Source organism: Lepus europaeus, chromosome 12, assembly GCF_033115175.1.
Source record: "Lepus europaeus isolate LE1 chromosome 12, mLepTim1.pri, whole genome shotgun sequence".
NCBI classification, from domain to species: domain Eukaryota; kingdom Metazoa; phylum Chordata; class Mammalia; order Lagomorpha; family Leporidae; genus Lepus; species Lepus europaeus.
In genome coordinates this window covers 83,192,153-83,209,678 of record NC_084838.1, presented here as the reverse complement: position 1 = coordinate 83,209,678, position 17,526 = coordinate 83,192,153, and the positions used below count along the sequence as shown (strand labels likewise).

The following is a 17,526-nucleotide window of genomic DNA, read 5'->3' as shown; positions in this document are numbered from 1 at the left end:
ATTTAAAAGCATAAAACAAAACTATTTACTCTTTAAACCCTAACTACCCAGAATAATCTCACTCATGCATTTAAATGTCAGCATGAGAGTACAGAGGTAACACCTGAATTCAGTTTCTTTGTTGTGCAATTTATGCAAAATTCATGGGAAAATAAAGCTTACTAAATCATAAATAGAGAGTAATAATTCGCTGGTGGAAAATTCACGAAGAGGAATTTCATTTCATAAAGTTTTAAAGATAAAAAGCTGCTCTGTTTCCTAATTTAATTCTAAGGCTTCAGGCAGTGGGTCCGAGGAACAAAAAGTATAATTCAGAGTGTCCTTGTTTTGCAACAATTTTGGTCATAGCCATATGTTTACCTTCTTAACTAAGGTATTGTTATGTGAAGGCAGTAGTTTATCCAAGAGTTCACCAGTGCATCCTCTTATTTCTTCAAGGTCAGCAAGAGTGCTGGGTTTGTGTTGGACAGTGATGATGGTGATCTTTGGTGTGTCTGTGTGTTACAGACTGCGCCTTGGACTGTGGAAAAGCTTGGCTGGGCAGCCACTGATCCGACTTTCTTAGAAAACGAGGGGCCTCCAGCATCCTTGTCATTCACCAGGAAAGCTTTTGTCTCCTTTCCTTGGTTCTTCCCTGGCCTTCCCCTTGACACCTAACAGACGCTCTCTGAGTACAGCTAATTGCTGTCTAAGAAACTTCATACTCTAAGAATCCAGGGTGAAACGAAGGGAGGAAGGAGGCCAAATTTACTATGGACTGATATTCAAGGTAGTTTCAGAAAACTTGTTCTTAGCATCGTTGTTGTGTTATGCTATAGCGCATGTATAGCAATCCCTCCTTTATCTGTGACTTCAGTCATCACAGTCTTAGTTACTTAGTCTTAGTCACTTGTGGCCCAAAAATATTAAATGGAAAATGTCTAAAATAATTCATGTTTTAAATGAATATTATAGCATATTTTTATAATTTATAATTATAATTTATTTTTGCCACTATCCTCCACTGAATCTCATCTCTATCATATTGCATAGATACGCAGATAGAGTTTGATACTATCCATGGGAACATCCACCAGAGGTCTTGGAACATATCCTTGGGAACAAGGGGTGACTACTGTACCCTAAATATTTCACATTACAGGACCTCTGTGCTTCTATCTTTATCCTAGAAAGGACTGTCACTTATTTTTGTAAGTTCCAACTCTGTTTACCATTTGGGAAAAACAATGTATTGGAAACAAGGAGGTCAGTCTAGTTCTGGAAGCTTCATTGATCTTATGATGGGCTTTGGGAGGCCCCTAGCCAATACTTCATGCCAGGCATAATGATAAAGTTGGTAGGATCCATAAAACCTAATACAATGTTTTTACCCCATTTGTGTGTGGCTGTGGCACCAGGCTGCTGAATACAGGAAAGATTACAAATGGGAAAGTCAGAGTTTGCTGTTATCAATGCTTGAATTTATGTTTCTTTGGCTGTGTCCTTAGGGTAATCATGCATATATCTGAATATGTACCTAGGTGTGTTTGTGCATGTGTATAGATATAATCTGGAACCAGCCATGGAAATAGTATCATTAAGTTATGTGGCTGCAACAGGAGATTCTAGCATTTTAATTCAATGAAAATAAAATGTTTGTAAGCTTAAGCAAAATGAAATTTCAAAATGCTTCCATGCACAGGGATACTGGGCTTAATGTTAACAATTTTTATAGTGCCTCAAGAGTGCTAATTTTTATTTATTCTTTTTCTTTTTTAAATTTTATTTAAGATATTTATTTAAAGTATTTATTTAAGGAATTTCATATACACAGATTGAGGAACATAGTGATACCTCCCACCCTACCCTCCCTCTTGGCCATGTTCCCACCTCTCCTCCTTCCTGATGTTAACATTTTTAGTTTTTCTCACCCAGGCACCAATTGTACAGTTTCGATACAGCTGTCAGTGACTCCACTAGTAGAGTTTTCAAAAAGTATGTGTGCAGCATTTTAAGGTACTACCGCAGAAGTCTTTTTATTTAACAACTTATGTTAACCCAGTCCTTTTTTGTCAGCAATAGTTGAACACTGTTATGGAAAGATTAGCCCATCTTTGGTTCAAAAAAGAGTCCTGAAAACCAGTCAGCAAGAAACAACTGGCGTATTTCTACAGTCTGACGTATTAGTTCTGCATACCTCCGATCTTGGCGTTGAAAGCAATTCCGACAGTGCAGTGAGAGTTGTTTGCAGCGGCAGCCACTTCCCCAGCACAGCGGGTCCCGTGCCTGCAGGCAGAACACATACACATTTCTAAAGCAGAACCCTACCTTCTCAAAAACTTAATATATCCTTGCCACCACTCAGACTTCAAAGTGGTGAGGAATGGATCCAGCTGTGGGTTTTTCTGGAACTTCCTACCCAAGTAGCACTTTGTTTGTGACAAACTTCTAGCACTTAATTATATTGTTTTGGATATTTTCTGGATATGTTTATTTCTGATATCTTACTCTCCCAAAAAGAAAATCTCCATCAAGGCTAAAACCAAATGTTTCTTTGTATTCAAACTTTGCTGACCAATATGGTAGCTGGTAGCCATATGGGACTATTGGAATAGTTTGACCTCAACTCAATTTTTAATTTTATTTAATTTTAATTAATTAGATTTTAAAATGCACAGTTATTAGAAAACTTAAAAATGTGGGATGCAAAGCAGATTTTTAAACAATGTACTAAAATACAGGTAAGGGCCGGCGCCGCGGCTCACTAGGCTAATCCTCCGCCTTGAGCGCCGGCACACTGGGTTCTAATCCCAGTCGGGGCACCGATTCTGTCCCGGTTGCCCCTCTTCCAGGCCAGCTCTCTGCTGTGGCCTGGGAGTGCAGTGGAGGATGGCCCAAGTCCTTGGGCCCTGCACCCCATGGGAGACCAGGAGAAGCACCTGGCTCCTGCCTTCGGATCAGCGCGGTGTGCCGGCCGCAGCGCACCAGCCTCGGCGGCCATTGGAGGGTGAACCAATGGCAAAGGAAGACCTTTCTTTCTGTCTCTCTTTCTCTCACTGTCCACTCTGCCTGTCAAAAAAAAAATAAAAATAAAAATAAAAAAATTTTAAAAATTTGAAAAAAATAAAATAAAATACAGGTAAGGCATTTCCAATGAAAACTGACCTAAAATAGTATTGTTCGGTTGGGGTTTGGCCTAGACATTGACACCGGTTGAAACACCCTCATTCTTTATCACAATGGCTGGGTATGAGATCAGGCTTCCACTGGTGTACACCTGGGAGGCATGCATGAGTCCCTGCAACCCTATTGGGAAAACTGGATTGAGAGATTTGTGGCCATTTAGGGAGTGAATCAGCACATCAAAGATCCCTATTTCTCTTATTCTATGTCTCTCTGCTTCTCGTATACAAAAATAAATAAAAAGAAAATAATAAAACAGTATGTGCCATAAATATACAGCTTCAAAAATTTGGAAAAAAAAGAATATCAGTACTTTTATATCGATTACATATTGAAAATTTCATTTAATAAAATATGAGGATATTTCAAAAAGTTCATGGAAAACGCACTTACAGTCCATGAACTTTTGAAGTATTTTGTAGTATCAAGATGTTTCACCTGTTTTTTTCATCTTTTTATTTCTTAATGTGCCAAATAGAAAATTATTTTTTCCAAAGCATTCCTTGCTATTTCTTTTCCATGATAACTATTCCTTCATCAGAACTTTTTTTTTGCTGAAAGTACTTCTAATATCACCTTGTCAAGGAAGGCACAGAAGTTTAAGTATAATCTCTTGGGAAATGGCTGTCTGAATCAGGTAATGGAGAAGTGTGTGAGTCCAAAGAGAACACACAGTCTAGTGACTGATGGCCACAGCTGCAGAAGATGACGTGACAACCATGATGGTGCATCTGTCATTGCCAGTGAAGCCTGGTACTCACCCCTTCCCTCATTTTTAGAGAGGAAAGCATCTAGGAAGGCCTGAGATGTGAAGAGATCTGTCTAAAGCAGCACAGTTAGAAAAGCTCAGGTCCCCCAAATTCCATTCCAGTGTTTTTTATTTTATAGCACAGTTACCCCAGGCCATGCCTGCTTTGAAATAAAACTATTATTAGGTGCACATGCAGCTTTACATTAAAGAAATATTATCTATTGTTTTTTTTTTTACTTTTTAATGTCATACACCTCTTGCTATGTAAGTGTTAATGTATGTATCATGTTATGGTTATTAATATAATGCATAATTTTTATAAATGGTAAATAGACATGAGTATACTTCAAAAAGTACAAAATGGAATTAAAAGATACGTTTATTTTGGTGCCAAAAGCCTATGAAATTCATGTAGTTTCTTCATAATATACATTTTTCATGAACTTTTTGAACACTTCTCATAGGCATGGATTTCATTTTTTTGCGCCAAGATAAAAAACAGCTGTTAATTCCATTTTCCATGAACCTTTTGAAGTTTTCTCATGTAAATGTGGTTTGAGTATGTGGTGTGTGTATGTGTGTGTGTCTGTCTGTCTCTATGGATACAACATACATCATAATCTCTTAAACAGGCTCTCCGTTCCTAGAAATTTACCCAGTCTTCACTATAATTAACAAGCCAATCTTGAGTGTATATATCATTTTACACCTTGGGACAAATTCATAGCAGTAGAATTACTGCATCAAAGAGCACAGAATACACTGTCAAATTGTTAACAGCACATGAAAGTAATATAACCAAATCTCATAAAAACTGCAAGACTGAAAATATTACTATAAAATCTTTTTATGTACTGCAAAGAGAGAGAGCAAGAGCGAGAGTGAGAGTGAGAGAAAGAGAGAGATCCCATAAGCCAAGGTGAATGACCCTAGGAAGAAAGGAGAAAATATCTGGATAATCCCTGTGTACACAATGCTCTGTGTAATTTGTTTTTTAGTCTCTTTTATCCTTGTCAATCTGTCATGAAAAATGTTACCTCATTGTTGTTTCTCTCCCACCTCCTGATGATATTTGCTGTTGAACATCTTTTCAAATATTTATTAGCTATTTCTAGTTATTGCTTTGTGAATAACCTTTATATGCCCTTTGCCAAAGTTTCTTACAGTTTCCCATAGTATTTATTGCAAATATGTTTCCAAATTAGTATCTGGAATATGATCTTACTTAGGACAATTTTTGGATAGTCATACACAGAATTTAATTTTGGTGGATTAATAATTATCATAGCCTTCTGGCATTTGGTTCTATTGCTTCAGTCATTGAAAAGTGATCAATTCTTTAAAAGTGAAACTATTTCTTATATAAGCCCCAACTACTAATTTCTCCCTGAACCTAGAAGTTATTAGCCATGATTCTTTATTAGGCCCTTATGCAATTTTACTTCATGGTGTAAGTTATTTTCATTCAAATTCTTATTTGTTAATGAGTCCACTGTACACACAATTTATTTTATCTATTATTAATTAATGTGAAGTGTCACTGAACCACAAGGACCTCTAATTTTAAATTAAGTTCTGGTTTTTTCTTTGGTCCATGTTTCACTTTTATTTTGATAATTTTGAATATATATCAATAGTTTTTTATATTGATTACTATCTTCTTTACCCTGTGACAAAAGAATGTAATTTCGAGGAACCAATTAGAACCTGTGAGATCCATACAATGGCCAAATTCATGATTAGTGTTAGTAAACATTCTACATGCTTGAAAATGATGGTATTCTCCAATTGTTTTTATATGTCCATTAAATCATGCTTGCTTATTACACTGTGGATGCATTACTGTTATTTACATTTCTTCTAACTTTGTTTTATTGACAGAATCCCATTCTATTAATTTAAAATAGAATTACTCATCATCCTAGTGAACAAATCATTCATGAATATTTAGTAACACTATGGCTCTTGCAGTTAAAAAAAGCTGATTAATATTTAACTTGTAAATTATTTTATTTTTTCTATCTTCAAATGTTCTCTGTTATTATCTATGTCCCATAAGAACATAATTTTCTGAAGTTAGACTATCTGTCTTTATCTAGAGTATGTAGAAAGTACTTCCTATTGCAGTAGTTGTATTTGTTGACATATTCATGTTCATTTCTGTAATTTTTCTCTATTTACCTCTTCCATATGATACAGATTTTAGAAAACTTTAACTCTGATTATCTATATTTTATACTACATATGAGCTTCTCAGGAATATATCTTGGATTTTTTAGCCATAGAAATTAACCATTACTGCTACTATTTTGAATAATGTTTGTTTAAATTTACAAAATACATTATTCTGGTTCTTTCTTTTTGTAGCTTGTGCATTGTTCTGGGATCATTGATTTCTTTCTGAATACCATTCTACTGCTAATGTCTTTACAGAGAGTCTTTGTTAGTCAAATTCTTTTTTTGTCCTTAATTTTTTTATGTATTTGAGAGGCATACAGAAAGAGAATGAAAGCAGAGTATGCTCCTATCTGCTGGTTCAATGTTCAAATGCCAGTGCCTGCAACGGCTGGGGCTGGACTAGGGTCTAAGCTGGGAGACAGGAACACTATGCAGGTCTCCCACAATGGAAGCAAGAACCCAACCAGTTGAGCCATCATTGCTATCTTCCAGAGTCCACAATGGTGGGAAACTAGAGTCAGGACTCAAACCCAGGCACTCTTATTTGGGATGCAGGCATATTATCTACTAGGTTAAAGAAGCACCTGCCTCCTCAAAATTCTTTTGATAGCTTTAGAAAATGACTTTGGTTGTTATTTTCAATAACTTTTGTTATTGAAAAATAATTTCACAGGGAATGGAATTATGGATTATCAGCACTTCAAAGATATTGTCCCATTGTCTTCTAGCTCCCATTTTTTTCTGGAAATAAATTGTCCATCTGGGAAATCTACATTCAACTATAGTTTAAAAATACTACATGAAATATTCCAGAAGTAAACAATTCATAAGTTTTCAAGTGCACACTATTCTGAGTAGTGTTATGAAATCTTGGACTATTTATTCCATCCTGTCAAGGATGTCAATCATCCCTTTGTCCAGCATATTCACTCTACAAACACTACCTGCTACTACTATTCTAGGTTATCAGTTTGATTGTTGCCGTAGTTCAGTGCTTGTTCAAGCAACCTTTTCTTTATTTCATAATGGCCTGAAAGCACAGAGTAGTGGTGCAGGAAATTCAGATATGCCAAAGAAAGGCTATAAAGTGCTTTGTTTAAGCTAAAAGGTAAAATGCATTGAGAGAGAGAGAGAGAGAGAGAGAGAGAGAGAGAGAGAGAAGAGCATATGGAGGCCACATTCACACTACTTTTATTAGTTTATCATTATAATTGCTCTATTTTATTATTGTTGTTTGTAATCCTTTACTGTACCTAAATTATAGATTAAAGTTCACTATAGCCTATCAGTTAAGGCACCAATATCCCACACCAGAGTGACTGAGTTCCACTCCTGGTTCCAGCTCCTGAGTCCAGCTTCCCAACACAGAACCTGGAAGTCAGTGATGACTCAAGTAATTGAGTTCCTCCCTTCTACATAGGAGACTTGGATTGTTTTTCCAGCTCTGGGCTCCAGCACTGGTCAAACCCTGGGCTTGGAACGCATCTGTGCTATAAACCAGCAGATGAGAATTAATTCTCTCTCTCTCTCTGTTTCTCTCTCTCTCCTCTCTGCCTCTCAAATAAAATTTTAAAATTAAAATTTTTAAATTAAAATCAAATTAAGCTTCATGGTGAACATTTAGCCTAGCAGCTGTCGTTAGTTGAGATGCCCACATTTGACATTGTTATACCTGGGCTCAGTACCTGGCTCTGGTTCTTACCCCAGATTGTTGGTAATGCAGACCTGGGGAGGTAGCAATGATGACTCAAGTAATTGGGTTCCTGCTACCCACATGGGAGATCTGGATGGAGTTCCCAATTCCTAGCTTAGCCCAGCCTAGCACCAATTGTTTAGGGGAATGAACCAGTGGACGATAGTTCTTGTTTTCTCAATCTCTCCCTCTCTGTCTCTCTGCCTGTGAAATAAATAATAAAACCCACTTCATCATAGGTATGTATGTATAGTAATAAAAGTATATGCCATGTGTAGTACTATCTGTGGGGTCCTGGAAAATATGCCCTGCAGATAAAGGGAGACTCCTATGATTTCCCTTAAGTGTTTTCCAAATCTTTTCTTTAACTTTTCTATTTGAAAGTTTCATTAAGATTTTGTGTGCATGGCTTTTAAAAAATTCTTCTTTAGAATTTGTAAACCTGTAGTTTGACATCTGATTTCTCAGAATGTTTAGCTATTATCTCTGAAAACTTCTTTTCAATCATTCTCCAGCTCTCCTTTCAGAATCCCAACTAAGAATATATTAGATTTTTCATGATATCTTTTAATGCTTAATCTCGCTTTCAGAGTTCCCATAACTTTCTCTGTCTGGGCTGCATGCTGTATAACTTATTCAATTCTATATCTCACTTACCTTCAGCTATTATTAATCTGCTATTTCACTCATTTACTGGATTATTCACTTCAATTATTATATACTTCATTTGTTGAAACTCTTTTGAAAATCTGCTTGGTTAATTCTTATTTCCTTTTTCCTAAAACATTTATAAATAATCAGCTCTATTGGGGTGGGTGTTTGGTATAGCAGTTGAAGTTGTCACTTGAGATGTGTTCCTTCCACTGGGAGTGCCTGGTTTGAGTCTCCACTACTCTGCTTCAATCCAGCTTCCTAATAATGCACATCCTAGGAAGGCAGCAGATGACAGCTTAAGTACTTAAGTCCCTGCCACCCACCCACTTTAGTCCTTGTGAATTCTTTGAGGCCAGGGTGGAGAGCTCATTGTTCCACAAGACGATTTAAATTTACTTCTGCCACATGTTTGGAAGTAAATCAACCAGGATCTGTTCAACCAAATTTAAAAGTTCAGCTATACATGTAATAATGAGTTACAGGTGTAAATCTTATAAGTGCTGTAATTCTTAAAGAGTAGTTATTTATGAATTACTTTGTCCCATCTATTACCCAAGTCAAGAAAGTCAAATATGTCTTGTCTCAGTCTGTGTAGGATTATTTCCCCCATGGGTAAAGATGATGCCTCAGGGGTTCTGTTTTAAGCAGGGGTCCTTTCTCACCCAATTGGACTTATGTCCTGCCATATCTGGGCTTGTTAAAATACAGCTTCAGGCTGGCTGAGATTGGTTGCTCATCCTAGAAAAAGCATGAGCCCATATAGTCTTGTAGATTTCCACCAACCCAATCAGGCACTAAAATGTTCCTTATTGCTTTCCCAGGAGTTTTAGATGGACTATACTAAGAGAGATTTAATTTACTCTTAGTCTACCATGCCACTAAAAAATGGAATAACTATCGGTTCTGAAGTGTAACAAAGCCTTGCACAAATTACATGCACCATTAATGCATAGCAAATGCTCCTGAATGAATAACAGAGTGACTGTTTCTTCACAAAAAGGTTTCTTATAAAGATTTCTGTACATTTTTCTACATCCTAATGTGTGAACCATTTTTGGAAGCCAGTGAAATTACTGGAACTGAACCCTCACTCTACTGCTGACTCACATGTTTCAAGTATAAATTAAATAACATATTACAAAATACTGTAATTGAGGGTCCATTTAGCTCAACTGCATTTATATAGCCCACTCTCTTAAGATGACAATGATCATTACCCTAAGAAAAGTACCAGTTGTCTTTTTTACTTTCAAATCTTAGTTAGACTCAGAGTTTTGACATGAATAAATCATAGAACAATAGATATTATCGTGACCTGTTTGAAGTTCAAGAGTGTGAACAATATGCAATTTTTTTTCTACTCCCAAGGAACGAGGGTGGTCAGTAGTAAGTATGTTCATAATGGCCATTAAATACAAAAGCCACAATAATGAAGTCTGTACTTCAGATGTATTTTTGCTCAGAGATCAGAGGATGATATTAGGTAAAATTAGGGTAGTCATGCCACAGAGAAAAAAAATTTCAGTAAATTCTTCTCCAGAAAACAATATACTCATTATATTGTACTCTAACTTTCATGTCTCTACTAGCCAATTTCCACGTCATAAGTACTCCTTGGAGAATTAGACATCTGTTAAGCTCTCTTCTGCATGTTCACAAAAAAAAAAAAAAAAAGGATACATATTTTCTGGGACTTCCAGAAGACAACTGAATTATTTAAATTATAATGGATCTACAGTGATTTAAATTAAACATCATTTCAAATAAGGTAGATGTAGACAAACAAGAATTTTTAAATGCTATTTATTGTATCACTTCCCTGATTCTCTTAAGGATACTGTCAGAGCCTTAGTAAATTTGAAACAAAAAGTATTTTTTGTTTACCTCAGTATACCATTATTCCTCTTAAAAAATATCTTGACTTAAAGATCATGCCAGTCTTTGTTCTACTGCTTTTTCTTACCAAGTTTATCATCTACTATATTACTTGTTCCAAACAATAAACCATTGCAACATAGGTCTCCAAAAGTTTAACCTAGGTTGATATGGTTTCACTATGGTTTGTTACCTAAATCACAGAGGAATCTAATCCCCAACTACTAATGGTATTAAGAAGGTGGACACTTAATTCATTATGGTGTTTAGAGGTGTGCATTTGGAGCTGATTAGGAGTAGATTCGGTAGTGAAGGTGGAGCCTCATGGTTGAATTTTGATGGTTTCACTTTTTTTTTTTTTTTTTCGGCATCAAGTTTGAAAAGAAGACAACAGTTCCTGTTAATTCATTTCTATATATTGTGAACACACACAAGTTAGGTGTAATGAATGTAGAATAGGTCCGGCACCGCAGCTCACTTGGCTAATCCTCCGCCTGCGGCGCTGGCACCCCGGGTTCTAGTCCCAGTTGAGGCACCGGATTCTGTCCTGGTCGCTCTTCTTCCAGCCCAGCTCTCTGCTGTGGCCCAGGAAGGCAGTAGAGAATGGCCCAGGTGCTTGGGCCCTGCACCTGCATGGGAGACCAGGAGGAAGCACCTGGCTCCTGGCTTCAGATCGGCGCAGAGAGCCAGCCGTAGAGGCCATTTGGGGGCTGAACCAACGGAAGGAAGACCTTTCTCCCTATCTCTCTCTCTCACTGTCTAACTCTGCCTGTCAAAAAAAAAAAATGAATGTAGAATATAAATTCATGATATTTGCTCTATCTTGCTAAGCCCTCACTCATTTTTTGTTCTCTTCTTGTCCTCTTGTCACACTATTTTGAGAATTCTTTTTTCTTCCATGGGTTAGTGAAATGGAAATACTAAGATATATGAACTGGTACCACAGATCTGAAGACAAGGTGTGAGGAATCTCAGCAATGAACCCAAGACATAAAGGACACATGAGGCAGGGGGTTCTAGCTTTGCACCAGCCTTCACACTGCTTCAAAATAAAAATTACACTTGCAGGGAATCAAGCAACCGCAAGCGTGAGAAAGACTACTTTCTGTTTCATTCCTTTCTTGCAACAAACATCTTAGATTCTGTCTGCCTTCCTCACTGCTTTTCTTGCACACATCTGGCATCCCCATTCTTACTTGCAGGGTTGGAGAGAAAAACATTTAAAAGTCTATTTCAAATGCCCTTTGTGGTGAGGACTGTGAGAAATGGGGATACATCCTCAAGGCCATGGGTCAAAACTGACATCTGTGACTGCTCAGGTTGTGTGTGAAAATATTGTCATCTTTTGTTTATGTCACACTCTCCCTTTAGTCTCACATTAACCCTGTGAAGTAAGCTACACAGGCATTCTTTGCCTTCTTTTACAAATGAGAAAATCCAGCCAGTCAGATGGTGATTGGAGTAAAATGTGGCAGTGCAAGGAATAGAGTAGGGACTCCTGGGTTCTTACACAGAGACTTTCCACTATTCCAGCAAGACTCACAGGGGCCCATGTTCTTATGGTTTTGAATGATTGCCAAGATTGCATGGCTTTTTCACTGTTACCCTACTTTTTTTTTTGCCTACTTTTGATGCTCCATAAGGCAGAGGCAACTTTCTTCTTTCATTAGTATTGATGACAGGACATTTGTGTATTTTATAGAATCTTCACGATACATTATTCAACTTGAGTTAGGATGAAAGACTTGGAGTCTTAAAAATGTGCTGTGCTGTGCTGTGGCACAGGGGTTAACGCGCTGGCCTGAAGCACTGGCATCCAATATGGGTGCCGGTTCGAGACCCGGATGTTCTGCATCCCATATGGGTGCCAGTTTGAGACCTGGCTGCTCCACTTCTGATTCAGCTCTCTACTATGGCCTGGGAAGGCAGTGGAGGATGGCCCAAATCCTTGGGCCCCTGAACCCTTGTAGGAGACCTAGAAGAAGCTCCTTGCTCCTGGCTTTGGAGCGGTGCAGCTCCCACCATTGTGGCCAATTGGGGAGTGAACCATTGGATGGAAGACCTCTTCTCTCTCTCTGCCTCTCCTCTCTGTGTAACTCTGACTTTCAAATAAATAAATAAATCTTTTAAAAAATGTAAACTTAAGAAGAATGGAAAATAGTAGAAAACATATTATCACAGAGTCTTCAGTGACTCATGAAACATCTGGGAAAAAATTACACTAAAAATTTTTTTAGATTTATTTAATTATTTGAAATGCAGAGTTATAGAGAGAGAAGGAGAGACACACACAGAGAGATTCTCCATTCACTGCTTCACTCCCCAAATGGCCACAATGACTGGGGCTAGGCCAGGCCGATGCCAAGAGCCAGGACTTCTTCTGGGTCTCCCACATGGAACAGGGGCCTAAGGACTTGAGTCATCCTCTGCTGCTTTCCCAGGCACTTCAGAAGGGAGCTGGATTGGAAGTGGAGCACCCGGGACTAGAACTGGCACACAGATGGGATGCCAGTACTGCAGGCTGTGGCTTAACCCACTGTGCCACAGTGCTGGCCTCTAAATTAAAATTTTTAAAAGAAAAAGAAAAGAAAAATACAATCTATTTTGTGTGATTAGTTTTTGTGATCAATTAAGATAACAGCTTCTGAAGTGACTGCAATTATACAAAGTCCATGAGGTCTCAAAAACATTAAATTTTTCATTATATTGAAAAGAGACTCAGGACAACATTTTCAAAATAATCAATAAATAGGTTCTGGTTTTGTGGCGGAGCAGGTAAAGCTGCCGTCTGCTTTGCTGGCATCCTGTATGGTTGCTGGCTTGAACCTCACCTGCTCCACTTTCGATCCAGCTCCCTGCTAATGTGCCTGGGAAAGCAATAGATGATGGCTCAAGTGCTTGGGCCCTGCACCACATGGGAGACCCAGGAGAAGCTCCTGAGTCCTGGCTTCAGACAGACCTAGCTCCAGCCATTGTGACCATTTGGGGAGTAAACCAGCAGATGCAAGATCTCTCTTTCTCTCTCTGTGTGTGTCTATCTCTTCTCTCTCTGTAACTCTGCCTTTTAAATAAATAAATGATTTTTTTTTTTGACAGGCAGAGTGGACAGTGAGAGAGAGAGACAGAGAGAAAGGTCTTCCTTTTGCCATTGGTTCACCCTCCAATGGCTGCCGTGGCCGGCGCGCTGCGGCTGGTGCACCGCGCTGATCCGATGGCAGGAGCCAGGTGCTTATCCTGGTCTCCCAAGGGGTGCAGGGCCCAAACACTTGGGCCATCCTCCACTATACTCCCGGGCCACAGCAGAGAGCTGGTCTGGAAGAGGGGCAACTGGGACAGAATCTGGCGCCCCGACCGGGACTAGAACCCGGTGTGCCGGCGCCGCAAGGCGGAAGATTAGCCTATTGAGCCACAGCGCCGGCCTAAATGAATCTTTAAAATAAACAAAATAATCAATATGTATATAAACTAATGTAAGATTATGTTCAGAAACCTTACAAGAGTCTAAAATTGAAAGGATCTTAAAAATTTATTTTTACTAATATAAAGAGAACAGATTTCATGTATTTCATAGATCGAATTCTAAGAAGATAACCATACTTCTCTCCTTCTGATCCTCCCTCAACCTCCTCTCCTCCCTTCCTTTTTTTTCCCCCTTCAGTTTTTGCAGTAACATACTTTCAATTTACTTTATAATCACAGGTATAATGTACCCCTAACCGTAATGTTCAAACTTTAGCATGATCTTTCAAATGCTGCTAATTTTTATACTGAGCCATAGACATTGCTTATCTTTCTTATGGCTTTCTGGAACAGATGGACAATATTTTAAGAAATTAAAATATTATCAACCATTTCAATGTCTAAAAGATACCATGTTACAGGCAAGGGAAGAAAATGAAAAGTATATTGTATAGTATTAAGGAGCAATAGGTTACTAGTGATAGTTAGCATAACATATATCAAATGCAAATGAGTAGTACTTTCTTTTTAAAAGGAGAATATTTCTCTTGCTGGGTTAAAAATATTAGTCTGACATACATGCATCACACACACATGCATACAAACACTGGTGAAATCTGATTAAGATCTGCAGGTCATACTAATGTCTGCTTTCTGGTTTATTATTGTACTATAATCACAGAAGTTGGTACAAATGAAGGGGAGGGTACAAGGGACCTCTGCACTATTTTGCAACTTTATGTTAATTTATTATTTCCCAAAAAAAGTATTGGAAAAATGATTATAGGTCTGGAGAACTGGTAGCTATTTTTAAGATCAGATGTAATTCAAGAAGGGTATCTCAGTCAGAACACAAATAATATAGGCAATAGAAGAATACCAAGAGGCCAGCACTGTGGCACAGCTGGTTAAGCCACTGCTTATGCCACTGATATCTCGTATCAGAATGCTGGTTCGAGTCCTCTCTAGTCCAGTTCCAATCTGGTTCTCACGAATGAGCCAGGGAAGGCAGTGGAAGATGGCCCAATTACTTGGGCCCCTGTCACCCATGTGAGAGGCCCCGATGGAGTTCTGGGTCCCTGGTTTCAGCCAGGCCCAGCCCTGCTTGTTGCAGCCATTGGTTGAGTGAACCAGCAGAGGAAGATCTCTCTCTCTCCTTCTCTGTCACTCTTTCAGATAAGTAAAATAAATCTTAAAATATAAAACCCAAATAAATCAAGCTCAACTGTCTATATTTGCTTTACAAGTGCATTTTACCTTCAGCCTTGTCCTTATCCCCTGCAGCTTATTCCATTGTCATATTTTTTCCCCTCTTTCTAATCCTCCAGCTTAGGACAATAGCTTATTCATTGTTTAACGTACGAGCATAAAATATTATGCTCCCTGTCTAAAGGAATAAATAAGTAGTTTGGTTTATCAGAAAACCCAGTCCTTTGTCTCCCTTCTACTGCTTTCTCAAACACTACATTGCATGGAATGATTGATAGTCACCTGACCATGACCGTAACTACTTCCTTACAGCCTTATCTTGAAGATCAACAACAAGGCAATAGTTTATAAGTTATCCCTGTTGATGAAATATACTGATCATTATGATGGAACAGGGCCCTTTTCTTGGCTCCCTGGTTCATATTCCAGATTTACCTCTGTCATATTTCTTGGCTTCTCTTTGGCTTTAAATGATTAGTTTTCCATGTGGAACCTGAGTTTATTTCACTGAAATCAGCTTGCCCCTGCCTGTCTGTATCCCTAGTGATCCCATGATACCACTACTTTCCCCCAGGGACAGAGGCATCCAAAACCTTGCTTTTTCCAGCCCTCTAGACATTGATCACACGCCTCTGTTTAGTCTTTTTAAACTGAGACCTACAAGCTTTTACTCCATATTGGGAACAGCCTGACGTCATTTTCTACCACAAATGGAGGGCTGAGAAATTGTCTCCTTTATCCCCTGACTATGAATAGACAGAAATTAGTCATTCCTGCTGATTCATTTTAGGTCTGTTCTCACTCAGCTGCCAGTCAAGTGTTCTTTTCACAAATGTGGATCTGGATAAGCCAACCTTCAGTGGAGTTGGAGGGGCCACTGTGATGGTCCTCTTGTCCATCAGAAAGCTGCTTGCTCTGCTAAGTCCTGCCTCCAATCCAAGAGAACAGGGCTGCAGCACCTTCTTTCCAAGCGAGAACTATTTTAGTAACATTAGTTCTCCCTGGTTGACTCCTTTCTCCCTCCCTCACCTTTCCCTCCCTCTGTCCCTCTCTCCCTTCGATCCTCCCTTCCTTCTTTCTTTCTCTCCTTTCCCCTTCCCCTTCTTTCCTTCCTGTAATCCTAATAATTCACGTACTATTTTCTAGGCATTTTCAAAGTATAAGACACACAAATGATTAAACCAAGGCTGTGGTGCTCACAGTCCTGGCATGGAAGAGTTGGGCAAAGATTAGCAAAACAGTTTCTCCTTATCTACAGAAAAATTACTTTGGCTTAACTTTCTAGCTGTGTTCTTTATATCTGAAAATGGTAGGATGTCAGCTAGCAAGCAATACTGCTTATGGTAAAAATGGTGAATTACCATTAACTGGGGGACCTGTGGTCAAGATGATTAATACATTATGGGAAGTCTTAGCTTTGAGGTTAACATAGCAAACTCTGGGAATGGTGCGTGCCCTTCCTTGTATGGCTCTGGAAGCTAACTTAACAGGTTATTGCAAGAAATATTCTTCCCATGAACATGCAGCTTCTAAAACAGAGTGACTGTCATACCCACCCACATGGATCATTCTTCATAACTGAGGAGTCACTTGAGAGGCAGAGGTTGGTCAGAAGGAGCAGAAAGTTGTTCTGAGATTATTGACTATTCTTTTTTTTTAAAGATTTATTTTATAATTTATTTGAAAGGCAGAGTTACAGAAAGAAGAGAGGCAGAGAGAGAGAGGTCCACCATCCACTGGTTCACTCCCCAGATGGCTGCAATGGCTGGAGCTGTGCCAATCTGAAGCCAGGAGCCAGGAGCTTCCTCTGGGTCTCCCATGTGGGTGCAGGGGCAAAAGGACTTGGGCCATCTTCTACTGCTTTCCTAGGCCACAGCAGAGAGCTGGATCGGAAGAGGAGCAGGTGGGACACGAACCGGCACCCACATGGGATGCCAGCACCTAAGGCCAGGGTTTTAACCTGCTGCAAAACAGCGCCGGCCCCAGCTTATTGACTATTCTTGCTGAAGAAACACAACTGACACTGCCAACTGGTATGTTGTGTTTCTATCCTTAGGACTATAAACTCTGGTGGCCTCATGAATTCTGTGAGCTTAACAAACTGAATCTAAAATCAGCGATAAGGGTGTTGCAAGTCTTACACAAATAATGACCAAGTAGTTTGGTAGTACGTACTAATCAAGGTTTATGGATGGAAATTTAAAGAATTTCTGCTCCAGTTGTTCTAGTTTGGGATTTTTTTTTGTGAAAATGCTTGGTATGCAATCTAAACAACTTCCTCCTCCTTACACCTGAACTGATTTTCCTACAATTTCACCTCATCATAATTAAAAGAAAATTTCATAATTAGAACTCAGTAAAGCATGAAATATGAAGTGTACACTGAGTATATATGCTAAGAAATGGGAAAAAGATCTATAAAGATAATGAAAGAAATAATGACCTGTATCAAATTATAGTTTTCAGTTTTTGTGGTCTATTTCTTTCCATATATGTTTCCCTTGAAATGTATACTGAAAATTATCCCAGATAAAAATTCCTAAAG

At 38.6% G+C, this 17,526-nt stretch overlaps 1 protein-coding gene across 2 annotated transcripts in view; it reads right to left on the bottom strand.

Annotated features, from left to right (window-relative positions):
• The window catches only part of PCSK5 (proprotein convertase subtilisin/kexin type 5), a 434,133-nt gene that overhangs the window by 263,261 nt on the left and 153,346 nt on the right, over window positions 1–17,526 (bottom strand). For both annotated transcript variants that reach the window (XM_062208432.1, XM_062208433.1), the window contains exon 6: window positions 2,177–2,265. In XM_062208432.1, coding sequence (XP_062064416.1) covers window positions 2,177–2,265 — 89 coding nt within the window. The remainder of the gene's footprint in view (window positions 1–2,176; window positions 2,266–17,526) is intronic.